The 19,857-nt window shown below is 41.9% G+C and overlaps 1 protein-coding gene across 1 annotated transcript in view; it reads left to right on the top strand.

Moving 5' to 3' along the window:
- The window catches only part of LOC127662088 (intraflagellar transport protein 43 homolog), a 47,583-nt gene extending 28,913 nt beyond the window's left edge, over positions 1-18,670 (top strand). The window contains exons 6-9 of the mRNA XM_052153059.1: positions 2,527-2,599; positions 13,121-13,196; positions 13,530-13,592; positions 16,965-18,670. Coding sequence (XP_052009019.1) covers positions 2,527-2,599; positions 13,121-13,196; positions 13,530-13,592; positions 16,965-17,075 — 323 coding nt within the window. The 3' untranslated portion in view covers positions 17,076-18,670. The remainder of the gene's footprint in view (positions 1-2,526; positions 2,600-13,120; positions 13,197-13,529; positions 13,593-16,964) is intronic.
- The last annotated feature ends 1,187 nt before the right edge of the window (positions 18,671-19,857 follow it).

Raw genomic sequence — 19,857 nt, 5'->3', positions numbered from 1 at the left:
GATTTCTAAAATCTGTGATAGAATTATTAAAAGGGCTTTTCTGAGAACATGTCAATGTACACATGTCACTGTGGTTGCGTTGTGTCAGAAGCGCAGCATTTTGTGTCATTGTGTCAAGTTAAATGTAGTTTAAAACTTAGGAAAAACATCTTGAAAACCTTCGCATTCAGTGTTTAAACAATAACAAATTCTCATCTTGTGTTATCGCTAGTGTCAATCAAGCCTGAAGCTGCGTCTGAAAGAGTGTAGTCACAGTATGTACTGTATTTGATGAAGGACGCACTTATCTACTGCCAAAACAGTACGTTCTTTTAGGTATGCATGCGAGTAGTATGAATAGATTTTGGACATACTTCATCCGGGGACGTGGGCATTGTCTTGTGACCTGAATATATGATGTAAGAACAACAACCGCGAAAAGGATCTGCTCTGGTTTTGTTTTGTTAAACAAGCCCCATTCCAGCACCAGGAACAGATATCTTGGTATATATAACACTAAAAGTTGAAAATATCTGTGAGACTCATGATTCACTGCCATTCTTTTAAATCCAGTGTTTTGAAAGTGACATATCCTCAGCTCCAGAGGGATTATGTGATCGTTAAGTGTCCATTTGATCTGCACTTCAGAATCTTGCCGGAAATAGTAGGTCATCTAGATATTTTTGCTTACTGCTTCATGACTACTGTGGTTTCGGACATACTACTCCAATGGCATACTGTTTTTCGGCATACTATATAGTAGAGAAATATAGATATTCGGATGCATCAAAAGTGTGGTTTGATCCCTGTACAGCTGCATGTTGCCATTACATCTGGAGTTTCGCTAACTGCCCCCTACTGAAAACTGGTGTTACTTAAACTAAAATTGCTCTGATGGTAAGAATATTCCTTATATCTGTAACGTTTGGTGTGGAAGCAGGACAAGACAGACGAGAGGTGCGGATCCAGACGCGGTTTTATTGTACGTTAAAGTTGACACAAAACAAACAGGAACAAATGAAAACCTCCACATGGGGAAAACAAAACTAAATCAGGAAAACATCGAGGGTACACGGAACTGGATGAACAAACGGGAAGACAGGCAACGGAGCAAAACATCAACATTCCTCAAACAACGATCGACAAGGACTGAACAAAGAACCAGGGTTTAAATACAAGAGGAACAAACAAGGGAATGAGGGACACCTGGGGGAAGCAATCAGGGAAGGAGAAGCAATCAGGGGAACACCAATCATAAAAAGAAACTACAGAGGACTACAAAGACCAAACAGGATACAGGAACTAAACTAAACTTCAAAATGACAGCACAAAACAAAAGACAACAGTGAACCTGACAGAATAAAAGAAACTACAAAGGACTACAAAAACCAAAACAGGAAACAGGAACTAAACTAAACTTCAAAATAACAGTACAAAACCAAAAGACACTGTCCTGGGAAACATTTTTATATAATTAATCGCACTGAATTAGCATGTTAAATCTACAGCCCTAATTGTAAGATAATAATTAGCGGTGTAAATGTAACATATGATTAAGATTTAACATGAATACTTGCGTAAATGTTTTAACGCAATTTTTTATATAATTAATTGCACTAAATGAACGCTTAAAATAATGAATGCAATTAATCATACCCCCTGACGCGTATCTAAATTCCATAATAAAAGTGCAGATTTTCCTACCATATGAGCAATTCAAGCTTGGAAGTACATCTGTTATTACAAGCCGTGTCAATAGGTGGCAGCACATCTCAACAAACCTCGAACCGCTCAAGGAGGAAGCACAACAGGTGGGCAATGCAAAACAAAACAGAGGAAATTTAAGACATGATTTTCAAAGTTTCCACTACTTTTAACTTGTCACAGCATCCAAAGGAATCTGACGACATTCAGATTACTATTATTAAAATTTTATGTAAACCATGCATTTTGTTGCAGTTGCTAATAAAGTTACTAGCCAACCGGCAAGTACGGGACTGTTCAGAACAAATGCATTCATTCGCTAAGAAAAAGCTAAAACCCCTCCATTATAGTAAGCATACTGAATCAGTCTACCAAAATGCACTCCAGAACTATATGAACCAGTGAACTTGTGAACTCTCATTTGGTGTTCATTTTGTAGGATCTTATAACTGGGCACAGATCACAACTGTCTCTGCTCCTAGCTCCAATAAATACTGTCACATATAGTTTTTCTTCAAATTACTGCAGGGTTGACTACAAATGCACCGTTGAATTGTTCACATGATATATAGTCAGGTCAATACTTTATTGCTCTAAATTAGCTGCTAGGTTAGCCAACACAAATCATGAAATAAATTGAGGTGTGCAGCTAAAATTAGCTAGCTGTGGATTTGAGTGCTCAGTCCTCAACACCAAGAACAACCTTTCACAGATCCCTTGTTTGTTACTACAAATGTATTTGATGACAGCAATCTATAAAAAGCCCTCTACTTCAGGTGCAATGCACATAAACAGTCCTGTCTTAAACCCTCATGGATGATGAATATCACCTGTGTTTTCTAGATATCCCAGTGATTCCAGACCTCGAGGAGGTTCAGGATGAAGATCTCACGATGCAGATAGCTGCTCCACCCAGGTATCCAACAATACAACCAATAATCAGCAGTAAACCGACTCTCATCTCATAAATGACTTGACTTGATGTAGTTCATTGCATTTTCATTTCCTCATGATCAATGAATGCTGCTCTTCAAAGGCAAAAAAAAATAATGGATTCAAAGTTACTTAGTTTTAATGTGAATTTGTTGTAAATGGCCCCCTGATGGAGAATATCACTAAGCTAGTGGATCGCAGCTTATTTAAGTTTGAGACCCCTAACATCCACACTGTTTATGGCATATTAGATATGGGATGCACAGTATGTAAGATGTCTAAATTAATTCATAAATAGGAACAATGTTGCTGAAACTCACATTCAAATGTTTTCATTTGGTTGTATATCAGCAATGTCAAATGATGATTGTGTCAGGAACTAGTCACCATGGGGCGTATTACAGAAAGCTTCTTTAGTCTTAAGTTAAGATCGGATCAGTTAAGACTTCACAAATTCATATTACAGAAGCAAATCCTAACTTGATTTAAGATTTTTATCTTACAGAATCGTATCTTATCTCTTGTTATGAAGTCCTAAACTGCTCCCTCGAGATAATCAACTATCATGTCTGTTACCAAGCAACCAACGACGCGAAAAAGGCTGCTGTGAATTAAACATTGACATGGAGAAACTAAACCGACGCGCTTTTTATTTCAAGGCTGCAGAAATACAAGTTTTGATAACTGCATTATCATGTTTTATTATTTTGAGGATTTTGTGTTAAAAGCACAGCACATCATCTGGGTCTTCCAAAAAGGATTCCACCATCAACATCTCTTTTCTGCGTTTTGTGTTGCTAATTAAACAGTGCTATAGTTATGTTTCATAGTATTGTAATATGACTGCAACCATTGGCTTTCAAAAAAATTTTCAGTTAGTACGCCAATAGTGTTGTCCTAAGTTAGGTGCTTCTGTAATGATCTTTTCCTCTCTGAAGTTAAGATAATGCATTTAGGAAATGTTATTCTGTAATCGTTTTTGTCATAAATGAGATCCTAACTGAAATTGCCATGGTTACCAAACAGATAAGAAATTAAGAGGGGCGTGGGTGTGACGTCAGGCTGATAGTCATGAATTTGAACAAATATCTCGTAGTTCTTGTGTATTCTTCTGTGCTGTATCCAGTTGTTCCTGTATACTCTTGTCTGCCCAAAATTCCAGTAAACACTGCACCTAGGAACCAAAGTGATCCCTTTGCCCATTCGCATCATTGACGTCATGTTTCGAGTTCTGTTCTCAGTCACGGTTAGCGATCACACTAGATGCGCACCGTGCCTGAGCCCACCTCTTCAAGCGGGCCAAGGCATAGTACGGAGTGAGCACACTAGTCAAATGAACTAGACTTTGGGGGTTAAACGTGCTCGGACATAGTGCAGATCGCCAGTAATATGTGAGTGTGAGTACACTCTAAATTAATGAGGAGTATTGCTATTGTTATGTACTGTATTTATCATTAGTTATTATATAATGATAAATATTATTAAACAGTGCATTCAGAAAGTATTCAGACCCCTTCATGTTTTTCACATTTTGTTTTGTTGCAGCCGTATGCTAAAATACTTTAAATTTTTGTATTATTATTTTTTTCACATCAATCTACACTCCATACCCCATAATGACAAAGCAAAAACCAGATATTTGATAACTGAAAATGTATTAAAAATAAAAAAATTAAATATCACATTGACATATGTATTCAGACCCTTAACTCAGTACTTAGTTGAAGCACCTTTGGCAGCGATTACAGCCTCAAGTCTATTTGGGTATGATGCGACACCTGGACTTTGGGGATATTCTGACCTTCTTCTCTGCAGATCCTCTCAAGCTCTGTCAGGTTGGATGGGCACTGTCTGAGCCATTTTCAGGTCTCTCCAGAGATGTTTGATTGAGTTCAAATCTGGGCTCTGACTGGGACACTTAAGGAATTTCACAGAGTTGCACAGATAGAATCTTGTTTCTCACAGTCTGAGAGTCCTTTAGGTGCTTTATTGTGTCTTGCACCGAGGAAAGTCTTCCGTCTGGCCACTCTGCCATAAATCCCAGATCAGTGGAGTGCTGCAGTGATGGTCGTCCTTCAGCAAGTTTCTCCCATCTCCACACATTATCTCTGGAGCTCAACCAGAGTGACCATCGGGTTCTTGGTCACCTCTCTTACCAAGGTCCTTCTCCCCCGATTGCTCAGTTTAGCTGGGCGGCCATCCCTAGGAAGAGTCATGTTTGTTCCAAACTTCCATTTAAGAATTGTTTTTGTATTCTTCCCCAGATCTGTGCCTCGACACAATCCTGTCTCTGAGCTCTGCAGGCAGCTCCTTTGACCTCGTCACTTGGTTTTGTTCTTATATGCATTTACAGCTGTAAGACCTTATATAGACAGATGTGTGCCTTTGCAAATCACGTTCAATCAGTTGAATTTGCCACAAAATAGTGTAGAAACATCGCAAAGATGATCCACAGAAATGGGATGCACCTGAGCTAAATTTCAAGTGTCATTGCAAAGCGTCTGAATACTTATGTCAAAGTGATATTTCAGTTTATATATATATATATATATATATATATATAAATTTGCAAAGTTATCAAAAATCGACTCGGTTACTAACGTAACCTCGGTTCCCTGAGAGGAGGGAACGAGTATTGCGTAAGTAGCTTACGCTATGGGAAAAATCCATTTCTCGAGAAATATTGAAGTCTTTATGTAAAACGCATTGCAGCTGCACAGCAGACAGCAATGAGCGAGGCAGCTCGGTCATTGGCTGTGCTGCGGCAACTGCTCGAACCAATGACGGGGCGACTCTGAACGCAAAACCAAGGGGCGCGCGCCTCACGTTTGCGCGCTCAGAGCCCGCTGAAATTAGCATAGCCAGGCTATATAATGGCCACCCCGTCATACGAGTTCCTTTAGGTTCAATCGACTGAAGCGAACTGACCAAGCACAAGCACGGCATAGAGCATAGAGCGCCCTTCCAAGGTGGTCCATGGCGGGGCGCTCATAGTGCAAACACAAGCACATATCTTATGTACTGAGTTTTCTATGTACTGATATGCATAAAAAATCCTTTAAGTCAGTCAGAGACGGACCTTATAAGGGAGGATATAATGCTCAGCATATACATTCTCCAGTCCATTCTACAGTCAGGCTGATAGAATGTTGGAATGCATCTTTCTATGTACTGATATGCATAAAAAATCCTCTAAGTCGGTCAGAGACGGACCTTATAAGGGAGGAGATAATGCTCAGCATATACATACTCCAGTCCATTCTACAGTCAGGCTGATAGAATGTTGGAATGCAATGAGGAGACCTGTAGGTTATAAAACCTGATAAATGTTGAAGGCGAGGCCCAGCCCGCCGCCGCACAAATATCTTCAATGGGTATCCCACTCGACCAAGCCCACGAGGAGGCCATGCTCCTCGTAGAGTGAGCTCTGACGCCTAAGGGGCATAGAAGGCCCTTGGCTTCATAAGCTAGCGCAATAGCATCCACTATCCAGCGCGATATTCTTTGCTTTGAGACTGCGAGACCTTTAGTGCGGCCGCCAAAGCATACGAATAATTGTTCTGTCTGTCTGAACAGGGCAGAACGTTCCAAATATACTCTGAGCGCCCTGACCGGGCAGAGTAAATTAGCGTCGCTTTCGTCTGCTGGGGACGATAGCACTGCCAGAGATATCACCTGTGCTCTGAAGGGTGTGGAGAGCACTTTAGGAATATACCCGTGCTTTGGCCTAAGGACAACTCTGCAGTCGTTAGGTCCAAATTCCAGGCAAGCAGCGCTTGATGACAGCGCGTGCAGGTCGCCCAGTCTCTTGACTGAGGCGAGCGCCAGCAAGAGCGCAGTTTTGAGCGAGAGCTGTTTAAGGTGCACGGTTCGGAGAGGTTCGAACGGGGCACTCTTGTGTGCGTCCAGGACCGTGGCCAGGTCCCAGATCAGCACCGAGGGGAGGCGAGGAGGGTTCATCCTCCTAGCGCCTCTTAGGAAACGAATGATTAGGTCGTTTTTCCCTAATGAACGTCCTTTATCAGGATTGTGTGACGCCGCTATGGCAGCCACATAGACTTTGAGCGTGGAGGGTGTGCGGCCCGCCTCCAGCAGCTCTTGCAAAAAGGCGAGTACACTTGGTATCTCGCACGATTTGGGGTGCAAGCTCTTGGTATCACACCAGTCACTGAACACTTTCCACTTTTGGGCATATAAGCGCCTCGTAGAGGGTGCTCGCGCCTCAGTGATGGTTCTCAAAAACTCCACTGGGGAGGTTCTCGGGAACCCGTTGAGGGGCCATGCATGGAGGGCCCACAGATCAGGGTGGGGATGAAGAATCATCCCGTTGGCCTGCCTGAGGAGGTCTAGCCTCAACAGAATCGGCCATGGGGCAGATTGCGTCATCTGCATCAGTTCTGGAAACCACGTTTGGTTGTTCCAGAGTGGGGCTACCAGGAGCACTGCACATCTCACTTCCCTGATCCGACTGATGACCTGAGGTAGCATCGTGATCGGGGGAAAAGCATACAAGGGGCGGCTCGGCCAGACTTGGGCGAGCGCGTCCGTGCTCTTTGAGAAGAAAAGGGGGCATTGCGCGTTTTCCCTGGAGGCGAAGAGGTCGACCTCTGCCTCGCCAAAGTTTTGTCATAACCACTGAACCGTCAGGGGGTGGAGAGACCATTCTCCTGGGAGAACCTTGTCTCTGGACAGCATGTCTGCTCCCTGGTTCAGGGCGCCTGGCACATGTGCTGCTCTCAGCGAGCGCAGGTGGTGTTGTGACCATAAGATGAGCTCCCTGGCCATAGAGTGCAGGGAGCTCGACCTGAGTCCACCCTGGCGATTTATATACGAAACTACCGTCATGTTGTCCGTTCGGACCAGGACGTGTTTGTTTTTCAGGGACGGAAGCAGGGCTCTGAGAGCCAAGGCGACCGCTTTAATTTCCAGACAGTTTATATGTAGGCGCTTTTCCGGGTTTGACCAAAAGCCGGATACAGGCCTGCCCTCGTAAAGGGCCCCCCATCCTATTTTGGAGGCATCTGTCTTGATCATTTTTCTCCGCGTATTTACGCCCAGACTCACGCCGGTTTGATACCAGTTGACGGCTTTCCAGGGCGCCAGGGCTTTTATACAGCCATGATTCGCTCTGATCAAAAAGTGGCCCGAGCGCCACGCGTGAGTGGGGACACGGCTCTTGAGCCAGCGCTGGAGAGGACGCATGTGCAACAATCCTAGCTGGAGTACCGCTGATGCCGAGGCCATGAGACCGAGCATTCTTTGAAATCGTTTGACGGGGCGTGGCGCTCGTTCTGAATGATGTTGCAAGGTGTCGAATAGAGAGCGCCGCTCTGATGAGAGGCGCGCTGTCATCTGCACTGAGTCTAGCACTATTCCCAGAAAAGAGATATTCTGGCTGGGGATAGCACGCTCTTTGCAAAATTGATTCTCAGACCCAGGCATTCTAGATGGCTGATAATCCAAGATCTGTGCGTCGTTAACTGACCCTCTGATTGTGCTATGATTAGCCAATCTTCGAGGTAATTCAGTATTCGCGACTCCCGCTGTCTCAGGGGAAAGTGCCGCGTCCATACATTTCGCGTGAATGTACGGGGGCCAATGTTAGGTCGAATGGTAGTACTGTGTACTGGTATGACTGTCCCTCAAAGCTGAATCTCAGAAAAGGCCTGTGATGAGGCGCTATCGAATGTGAAAGTAAGCGTCTTTCAAATCCACTGATAGAAACCAATCCCGGGCGAACTTGCGCGAGGATATGTTTGGTTGTTAACGTTCTGAACGAGCGAATCATTAAAGCTTTGTTCAGATGTCTGAGATCTAGGATGGGGCGGAGGCCACCGTCCTTTTCGGACGAGAAAATAGCGGCTGTAAAAACCCGCCTCGCTCATAGAGGGAGGAACAGTTTCTATAGCGCCCTTCTCTATCAGTTTGAGCACCTCGGTGCGTAGAACATGTGACACATCTTTCCACACTTTCGTCTCGACCACCGCTGAAAAGCGGGGTGGTCTGCGAGCGAATTGAAGTGAGTAACCCTGTTTTATTATGTTCAAAAACCCATTTTGGCATGTCGGGGATTTCTTCCCAGGCTTTTGCTCGCACAGATATGGGCTGAATGTTGGCTGGGGGCGTGTCGCAGTGACGTATGGGCCCCACCGGCAAATTGCCTTGTGCTAACACTGAGTTTACAGCTCCCAGAGGCGCAGGTGCGCGCTGAGCAGCCGTGTTGAGTGCCGAGTGCAGGGGTGCGTGTGAGCTTACAGGCATGCACGCTATCTCCATAATGCTCGCATCGTGAGCTGGAGAAATGTTTGAAACTGTATAGACAGTGTTTACAGGTGGGGGTGCATACATTGTAATAGGCACGCGCGCCACTTTCATAAAGCTTCCCGCTCTTAGCGGGGAGTTTCTTGGCTCGCGCGTCACATCTGTGATGCTCGCGACTTGAGCCAGAGAATTGTTTGAAACTGTATGGGCAGCGCTTATGGGTGGGGGTGCATATACTGCAGTAGGCAGGCGCGCCACTTACATAAAGCCTCCGCCATGGCGCGGGTGTTTTTGGTCATGCATACAGTGTTTGTAACTGTGGGAGTGCGACTTTAGTGTGGACACGTGACCCTTAGTGACACAGGCAGAAAATGTGCTAACACTGAGCTTACAGCTCTCAGAGGCGCTGGCGCGCTGAGCAGCTTTGTTGAGTGCAGGGGTGCGTGTGAGATTACAGGCACGCGTGCTATCTCCGTAATGCTCGCAGCAAGAGCCGGAGAAATGTTTGAAAGGACAGTGTTTACGGGTGGGGGTGCATACATTGTAATAGGCACGCCGCCACTTCCATAAAGCTTCCCGCTCTTAGCGGGAGTTTCTTAGCTTCGCGCGTCGCATCTGTGATGCTCGCGGTGTGAGCCAGAGATCTGTTTGGAACTGTATGGGCAGCGCTTATGGGTGGGGGTGCATCTACTGTGGTAGGCACGCGCGCCACTTTCATAAAGCCTCCCGCTAGCGGCGGGGTTTTTGGCCATGCATACAGTGTTTTTGTGTAGGGGTGCGTGCAGGACAGCAGGCACGCGCGCTACATTTATAGTATTTCCTGCTTTTACTGGGGAAGTGTTTATAACTGTGGGAACAGTGCTTGTGTGTAGTGGTACATACATGATAATAGGCACACGATCTACATTTATGGGGCGTCCAGCTCGAGCTGGGAAAGTATTCGGCACTGTTTGGACAGTATTGATATGTGGGAGTGCGCACTATAGTGTGGACACGTGACCCCTTAGTGACACAGGCAGAAAATGACTCTTGTGATTTCTGTGTGTTGCCGTTAAAACGGCATTTGATTGCAGGTGAGCGAGTTCTGTGACTGGCCCATTGACTGCTGTACAGACATTTCCAGCCGCCTGTAAGGGGACTGGGTAATGTTTTACACGTTTTGCTCACTGCAGTGAAGCGTTCAGCGAACTCTCTTACCGTGCTGGTGCCCGTGCTCGTGTCCGCTAATGTCGACGGCGCGGGGTCGAAGGCCGAGCCCGGCCAGTCGTCGGATGCAGCGCCAATTGGAAAGGCTGTCATCCTTTTCACCGTCGTCCCCTGGCGCGCCGAACGAGATGAGACCCACCGCTCTGTTGGAGGGGTGCTGGTCCGTCTGCGTGGTCAGATCCCAGGCAGCGAGTGCAGATAATGTGACGGTCCCTGTCAGGAAGAAGGCCTCTGCACGAGGCGCAGGTCGAAGGCATTTGGAACAACGCCTCGAATTTGCTCTTTTACTAAATACAAAAAGTGTCGCAAAGGCGAACACTTGCAAAGTAGCTTAGTAAAAATGATATAGTGATGCGCGCCGGATGGCGTAGCAGAAGGCTTCAAGGCGGCTGAAGGCGCCGGCGTCCTCTTAGCAGTCCTGCTGTAGGCTTGTCAACGGCGGGCTGAAAGACTCCAACAATCCGGAGGATCCAGCGAAGAGGAGGTCTTCGCTGAAGGAGATTAAATCTAAAGGAACTCGTATGACGGGGTGCCCATTATATAGCCTGGCTATGCTAATTTCGGCGGGCTCTGAGCGCTGAACGCCAGTGCCGCCCATTGGTTGCACGCTCAGAGTCAGCCCGTCATTGGTTCGAGCAGTTGCCGCAGCACAGCCAATGACCGAACTGCCTCACTCAATGCTGTCTGCTGTGCAGCTGCAAATGCGTTTACATAAAGACTTCAATATTTCTCGAGAAACAGAGTTTTCCCATAGCGTAAGCTACTTACGCAATAGGAGAGACCTCTCGATAGGGAACTGGTTTTTGTTTTGTTATTATGGGGTATATGGAGTGTTGATTGATGAGAAACATTTTTTATTTAAAGCATTTTAGCAAAAGTCTGAATGGATCTGAATACTTTCTAAATGCACTATATTATTATTATTATTATTATTATTATTATTTTGATTTAACCAGCAAATATATATTCAATATCATATTGATGATATACACTCACCTAAAGGATTATTAGGAACACCATACTAATACTGTGTTTGACCCCCTTTCGCCTTCAGAACTGCCTTAATTCTACGTGGCATTGATTCAACAAGGTGCTGAAAGCATTCTTTAGAAATGTTGGCCCATATTGATAGGATAGCATCTTGCAGTTGATGGAGATTTGTGGGATGCACATCCAGGGCACGAAGCTCCCGTTCCACCACATCCCAAAGATGCTCTATTGGGTTGAGATCTGGTGACTGTGGGGGCCATTTTAGTACAGTGAACTCATTGTCATGTTCAAGAAACCAATTTGAAATGATTCAAGCTTTGTGACCATAAAGGGATGGACATGGTCAGAAACAATGCTCAGGTAGGCCGTGGCATTTAAACGATGCCCAATTGGCACTAAGGGGCCTAAAGTGTGCCAAGAAAACATCCCCCACACCATTACACCACCATCACCAGCCTGCACAGTGGTAACAAGGCATGATGGATCCATGTTCTCATTCTGTTTACGCCAAATTCTGACTCTACCATCTGAATGTCTCAACAGAAATCGAGACTCATCAGACCAGGCAACATTTTTCCAGTCTTCAACTGTCCAATTTTGGTGAGCTCTTGCAAATTGTAGCTCCTTTTTCCTATTTGTAGTGGAGGTGAATGGTACACGGTGGGGTCTTCTGCTGTTGTAGCCCATCCGCCTCAAGGTTGTGCATGTTGTGGCTTCACAAATGCTTTGCTGCATACCTCGGTTGTAACGAGTGGTTATTTCAGGCAAAGATGCTCTTCTATCAGCTTGAATCATTCGGCCCATTCTCCTCTGACCTCTAGCATCAACAAGGCATTTTCGCCCACAGGACTGCCGCATACTGGATGTTTTTCCCTTTTCACACCATTCTTTGTAAACCCTAGAAATGGTTGTGCGTGAAAATCCCAGTAACTGAGCAGATTGTGAAATACTCAGACCGGCCCGTCTGGCACCAGCAACCATGCCACGCTCAAAATTGCTTAAATCACCTTTCTTTCCCATTCTGACATTCAGTTTGGAGTTCAGGAGATTGTCTTGACCAGGACCACACCCCTAAATGCATTGAAGCAACTGCCATGTGATTGGTTGATTAGATAATTGCATTAATGACAAATTGAACAGGTGTTCCTAATAATCCTTTAGGTGAGTGTATTTGCTGGTTTAATCAAAATAGTAATATTAAATACCCTTCTCTATGTAAAGTAGTATATTTAAAATACAATGAGTACCATTAAATAAAAGATTTTTAATGACAGAACAATACAGGAATCAGCTGAAAATCATTTGTATTGTATTTTATTGAATAGCTATGTGAAGTTGCTGGATATCTGAGTGTTAACATGATAAAACAGAGGGTTAATTCAGTAAACAGTTGCGCCACATTTGCGTGTGGTATTTCAGCGCTAAAAGCTGCATCTTATTCACTAACCACTCGCAATTTTGTTTAAGCAGGTGCAATCAGTGCTGTAAGTGTGCTGCGTTTTGAGTATTTAAATACAGTCATTGTCATTCCTTACCACACAAACATGCCTTTCTTCTATTTAAATTAGACTCATTATAGATTGCGCTTCAATCACAAAACTTGCCCCATGCAATTTACATCGCACAATAACACTAGTTGAAAGCAGGCGGTAACACAAATTTTGTTCAAAAGAGCAGTTTATGTACATTTTCTATCGATCAGCAGTAATTCATCAAATGATGGAGAAGAGCATTATGGCCTGGCATATATCCAGGCGTGTAGTGCAGTCATTTTGGTATGTTAAAGAGATGATTCAGTCAGTGATGCGGTTTAGTCCTGCCAAAGTGTGTCAGATAATGGTGGTCTGCTGCATCCTCCAATAGATAGTGATCAGAAAGCGATTTTGTGGGTACGTTTGCACCATTGCCTGATCTGCAAAATTCCTTCAGTGAATTGGGTGCTAAACCAGCCGTGCAAATAACCGGTGCTATTACCGGTCGCAGTTCATTCTTCATGAATTCCCCCAGAATGTGTGTATGTTGAGTTTAGAATTGTCTTGTTTTTCAGTATCCAGGTGAACAGGGTGATGACCTACAGAGATCTGGACAATGACCTCATGAAGTATTCTGCTTTTCAGACACTGGTGAGAAATCAAACACACTGAGCACGACTCTCTGAGCTGACTGACACGTGACAACAATATAACTGACATGAAACTACACCAGTGACTGATTTCAAACAGTCTACCATTAATCAATGTTTTTTTCACTTCGGAAGACTCTATTAGATGTTTTCTTTCACTCAGTTTGTTGCCTGTTTATCCCAAAGAATGGACTTAGATAGCAGCACAACCTTCCAATCTTTTTGCCATTTGTGATGCCTTAAATCGTCATTACATTTTGGAGCAGAGCTCGTGTGTGGCATGAGGTATTTTCTGTAATTGTTCGATAATGTTTGAATTTTGAATATATTTCAGGATGGAGAAATCGACCTGAAACTTCTCACGAAGGTTTTAGCCTCAGAGCAGGAGGTGAGAGAGGTGAGTGCTGGTGTAAATATAGCGTTTGAGAGAGGGTCAGCATTTTTCATCTCTGTCCACTCACCTCAATGTAAAAGAAAATAGTCATTCCAAACCCATTTGATTCCTTTCTTGTGAGGAACACAAAAGAAGATGTTAGGCAGAATGCTTTAACCTCCTGAGACCTGAGTGTGACTGCTGTGTGCATTTTTCATTTCCCTTTTTAATCTGTAACTAGTAGCACCTAATAAACAAGCATACAAATAAAACAAGAGCAGCATTTTAGAGCAAATAGTTTCCTTAAAATTGATGTCCATATATGTGGACAGCAGGACTAAGTTGTGAAATAATTAATACCAAGCTATAGAAAGTCAGGTTGTTTTTATCAAATAATTTATTATGTGTTCAGGAGTGTTGATTATTCATGTTTTTGAGACGTTACAGACATTACACCTGATGAAGCTGAATAAATTATTCTGATTCAAAGTAATGTCCAGCATCATCCAATCACTGTCAACCATGTTAAAATGGGCTGTCAATCGATAACATTTTTTAAATCTAATTAATTACATGATGTCCCAATTAATTAATCGCATATACAAATATTTGCTGAGAAAGCCCCTCATATAACAATAATTCTATATATAATGATGAAATAAATATACATAGTTATCTTTTTATATATATATATATATATATATTCAGATAATTAAAATGCATTACATTGTGTGGCAGAAGAGTCAATCATTAATAAGTCAATACAAAAAGCGGCTTTAGAACACAATGCATCATTTACTACCATATTATTGATCATAAGTCAATCATTGGCATACAGTTCACAGCAATCCATTTCACAAGTGAATTTCTCAATCAGTTGAAGATTTATTTTGAGGACTTGTTTAAGTACCCGTCAATTTCAACAACCATCAGTCATGCTTGTGTAGCATCTCTGGTGCGTTGTGTCATAAACATAAAATGTTTAGGTCACTGTGTTACATTAAATATAGTTTAATACTTAGAACACATCTTGAGATCCCTTAGTTCAAATTTGCACGCCATCAAGTGTTTTGAACGCAAGAACGTAACGAATGTTTGCGTTGCCACGTCTGAATTTTCACTCACTGCCCTCTGGAGTAAACAGGTGGTACTACAAGCTTGTATTTCTCAGGAATCTTCCTTATTACAATCCGGGGGCATTGCGATTAATTGCGTACATTTTTTTAACTTGTTTTTTTAAATTAAATTAAAGGTGGGGTATGTGATTTGCAAAACGGCCGGCAGATTTTGAAAATACACAACTCATAAGGTCCTACCTTCTCTCCTCCAACGCTGGCCCTGACTCCACCCATTCGAAAACCACGGACGCGCAATCATGCACGAGCGAAAACTCAGATGCGCGAGAGCGAGCCAGGCTAGCATAGGTTGGAGTTTCACCATTTACCTGCTAAGACCGTCAACATGGCACAACATTCAGCGGTAAGTTGCACCAGATATTATTAACATTCAACAGTCACATAAATCATTAGTATTGTTAGAAAATTGATGTTTTTGAAATGTAAATATATATTGTATAAATATATATAAAATATATAAAAATATATTGGACGTCCTGGTTGTCACCGAAGTTTATGGCTAAATATAGGGCTGACCGATATAACGTTATCAGATGAGATTGTTATGCGCATCTCGTCAGTAAAGCACATAACATAAAGTGCATTCATTGATTAGTAAATCGCCATCAGCTGCTTTCAGATGGAGCGGCGTATACTACACAGAGCCTAGTTCACTAACAAGCTGGGCCGTGATAATGAAGGGTAAATTGGCCAGCTTGTCAGTGATGAACTACAGCTCTGTGTAGTAAATGCCGCTCCATCTGAAAGCAGCTGATGACGAACGGGACACGCGCGCCAGGGTGGTGGGGGGAGGGGGGCATGGTACGACCGTTTGATTGACACATTTTCTGTCCAATGATTCTAGATGGTCTTGAAAATGATCGGCTGGAGTTTTTCGAGTCCTGCCCGTTCCACAGATGATTAAATTGCTTAATTTTCATTTCAGTGCTTCTAATTTACAGCCAGTAAGTGGGTTAGGAATAGGATTTGAAGTTATTTTGAAAAAATGGTCAAAAAAGAAAATCACATACCCCACCTTTAATCGCACTGAATTAACACGTTAAATCGACAGCCCTAAAAATTATACATTATAAATTGTGAATCAATGTACTGATTATCATTGTCTCATTGATTATCATGTTGAGTGATCCAAACATCATCTGCAGCCTGAAACTGAACTTTTGATCAGATTTTAGGAGTGAACGCACTTAACTGCATAGAGAACTATAGGATGCTCCCTTGCTCCCTATTTAGTGAATTACTTAACCTCCAGTGTGCTGTCTGTCTTGTAATGCACTGGTCTCAGAACAGTTTGAAATGCATCTTGTTTTCATCATAACTCCATGTAAAGCCTCTGAAAGACACATTTTCAGCTTTTGGATGAATGCATCTATTCTCAATGTGTAAAATGAAGTGAAATGACCCACAGATGTGTTCATGTTGAAAATTATTCAAAATGTTTTGTTTTTTGTTTTTTTCTTTTCAACTTTTGAAGGAATAAGGTCCCATTTCCCACATATGTGGACTTCATGTTTATCAGTGTGCTGACACATCAAATATATTTATGGATTTTTTAAAGTGGGATATCAAACGAAACTAGAGACACAACTCTTTACGACCAAACATGTTTCTTACCAGAGGCACTTTTGTTGGCGCTGCGCCTGTAGAAACGCTTCATGGAAATCGATGTCATGCTGTTGTGTTACGTGAAGTTTAACTCTTAAATGACAGTGCAGATTGTTTTGAACAGCGGGGTCGCATGAGGTTAATGATGCTCTTTCTTCTACCTCAAGTGTTCATAGTGACCACAGCTGTCATAAAGCATCATACAAGGAGACCATATTTCTCATGTCATAGTCATATGATAGCTTTGTGTGAGTAACAGACTCAAATTTAAGTTCACTGATAATGGTCTCCTCCACTGAAATGGTTAAATCTCATTCACATTAAAAATTTTGTACACAAACATCCATTGGTTCTCGCATGTGTCGTAACCAAAAGCCGTCACAAGGCTTCAGAGACTCGGAATATCACGCTTTACAAAATACTTTTATGGTGTCCTTCTGTGCTTTTTGGAGCTTGGCAGTCACGGTCACTAAAAACTCTAGTTGTATGTAAAAGAGCTTTGTGAAAATTCTTCACATATTGTCTTTCTATGTTCCATGGAGGGAAAGAACGGCATAACAACATCATTTTCATGTTCCTTTAATGCCTTTTCCATCACTTTTCATCCTCCTGTGTCTCTCTGAAGCTCATGCTATGTTTGATGGTCTCTCCGTAGGAGGATGTTGGGTGGGATTGGGATCATCTGTTCACAGAGGTCTCGTCTGAACTCCAGACGGAATGGGATCAAGGAGAGCGTGAGGAGCAGTCTCCCCTTCCTGTGAGCTGAGAATAGACATGTGTGTTTGTACACTCAAGGATTGTTCACATTGAATGTGTTTTGTATAAAATCATAACAACTTTAAATAAAGAAGTATCTGTAAATAATGCACAACATCATAAATACTCTGCTAGAATACATTTTAAATAATTCACCAATCTTTACCTCAGATAATAAAGCTCTTTATTGTATTGGTCAATTTTAAAAGGGTCACGACATGCAAGATTTTTTTTCTTACAAAACAATGTTGTATTATGTGACCTTTTTCTAGCCTGTGTTTAGACCTCTGAAACCCTTTTTCTGTGTACTTCACCTTTAAAACTCGCCCATTGTTATGATTGGCTAACATCATTGAAAAGCAAACACCCTCCCACCATTACAGGTGTGGAGCTAACCGTTACGAAAACGTTGCAAGCGGTTTACAAAATTCCCTAAAAGCACTCAGTCCACTCAGTCATTGATATGAAGTTTTGTCCCAATTTATGTAAAGCACACAATCAAACAGTTGATCGACTGAAACATCAATATAAAAGTGAACAAAATGGTCACACTGTTTCTCTCCAATACTTTTTAGTGATAAAATAACGCCATTTAAACATTGAAAATAGTTGAACACAAGCTGTGAATGTGAAGGGTTCATAAATGTGTATCAAGCTGTAGGAAGTGTAATAAGGGACTGGCGACCCAGGGATTCCTCTCTCTGATCTCCCAGCTTCAATACGCATCCCATGTCAGGAAATAAGCGATGTTCGCCGGCTGAGGAAACTCCCTCGATAAATGCGTTTATTTCAGCCAAAATGCATGACATCATGGCTATAACGAGACAGATGAGAAAGCAGGCCTTACTATCTTATACTTTGTTTTTAGTTGTGCTCTGAATTGTTCTGCCATGCTTAGATCACTTAATCTTAAATCAATATCACGTGAGGTACTATATATATTTCTTTAAGTAACCGTGTAATAAGCACAGTCTGCTCCCCTTTGGAGTCGTGATCATGGTTTATTTTGTGATAAAAGCAGCTGACTATATATTAAAAGATGTAGCAGTGCCAACAATATTGTTGGCAGGAATGCCAATGAGCAACAAGTGTAATTCTGTCTGTGTTTGTTTGATATGTAAGAATTGTAAATTTCCTTTCAAAGCCAGAATCCTTGGTTCTCCGAAGAATTCATCCATGATTCCAAAGAATCCAAACATTTATTCTCAAATTAATGTATTCAGCATGCGTTTCTATCCTCAAATGCTGTTCTTATTGAATGTGTTTGTTTGTTGGCGATATCACACAGCTTTGAGTTTTTCTCATTAAGGTTAACCTTGCAAACCCAGAAACATAGTTTCTCGTAACTGGATCAATGTGGAGACATGGAGAAAGTGTGAATCCAAGGTTAATGATTAGGTAAACTGAAATCCAGTTGATTGAGTTAAAATGAACTTTGCTCATCAGAGCGACCCGGCCTTATCATTATTGAGCACAGACATCGACCAACGCAGCTCACCGACAGCTTTAAATCTCGTTGAGCTCAGTCCTTGAGTTTCTATCTTGACATGAGGGTTAACATGATGAAATGTCTGATTTACATGTACAAGTGGTTTGTCATTAAATATATGCTTTTAGATATTAAATTACCCAGAATACATTTTTATTTAAATTATTTACCATCTGTTTCAGTGGCCTTTGGCTGGGCAATATAACATCTTATCTTGAGATTTGATGCCTTTTGACACTGGTCAACATCTTGGTACTTCTTGATATTTATTTTTGTATTTTTTAATCACAGGAACATTTCAGCTAAATAGAGCGTAAGGTTCACATCCACTTTTTCAGCAGTCTTGGTTCTGGAAATATTTTTACCATAGGGATTTCATTTAATCCTTAAAAGAGTTGTGCGCCATGAACCAAACCAACCCGCTCAGAGGTGAATCACAATATTACAAACTTTGATTTGAAGTGAAAAAGTATCTGAAAATCAGACAAAAAGATAAAAGACTGTGTACTTAAATGTATTTATTGAGAGAATGATCTACAGTCCCATGAAGCATTGCAAATGATGCAATCAAATTGAAAACTATGACTGTTGAGTATAAGTTTTGAAATGTTGTATTAGAGGTTTATTGCAAAATTTTCCGATATATTCAAATATATAATTATTTTGAGAATTTAGGGAGAGCGACTCTGCATGATTTACAGTGCCTCATGGGAGTGGGCGGAGCTGCAGAGACGTGATTCTCTGATTGGTGGATTTCTCTTCAGGATCATGGGTAGTGTAGTTCTATAATTGCAAATAAAACAAATTAAGTTGAAATAAAGCGGACTGATGGCTTCAACAGAAGCATATACCATTGATTAAAATCCTCAGAGCTCATGGTAGGTCTGTCTTTAAAGGTTTCTAAGTTAGCGTTAATAATCAACTTTTTATATAAATATTAGTGTAATTTTAGCGTAAATATTCCACTTTAGAGAATATTGTAGTATATTTAAATGTTTAAAGCAAGAAATTCATTTTCATTCATTGCACATAAATAACTATACTTGGTAATAAACAATACATTTACCAGTTAAAATCATGGGAGACTTCCATTTTTGAGTTTATGATGCAAATTCATTGTTGAAATAGAGTTTTGAATTGATTCATTGATTTGTGGAAATTAATCAAACTTACCGACTCAAGAGTTTTGCTACTTAAGTTTAAAGCCAACATAAAAAAGCATTTGCGACACATTTTACTTCCATAATGTAACATCTCTAAGTCAAACGGTGGAGAAATGAATGGGACTTCATTTTATTAGCAT

The sequence above is a fragment of the Xyrauchen texanus genome, chromosome 22 (genome assembly GCF_025860055.1).
Source record: "Xyrauchen texanus isolate HMW12.3.18 chromosome 22, RBS_HiC_50CHRs, whole genome shotgun sequence".
Classification (NCBI taxonomy): Eukaryota; Metazoa; Chordata; class Actinopteri; order Cypriniformes; family Catostomidae; genus Xyrauchen; species Xyrauchen texanus.
This window is presented reverse-complemented; position numbering and strand designations above follow the sequence as displayed.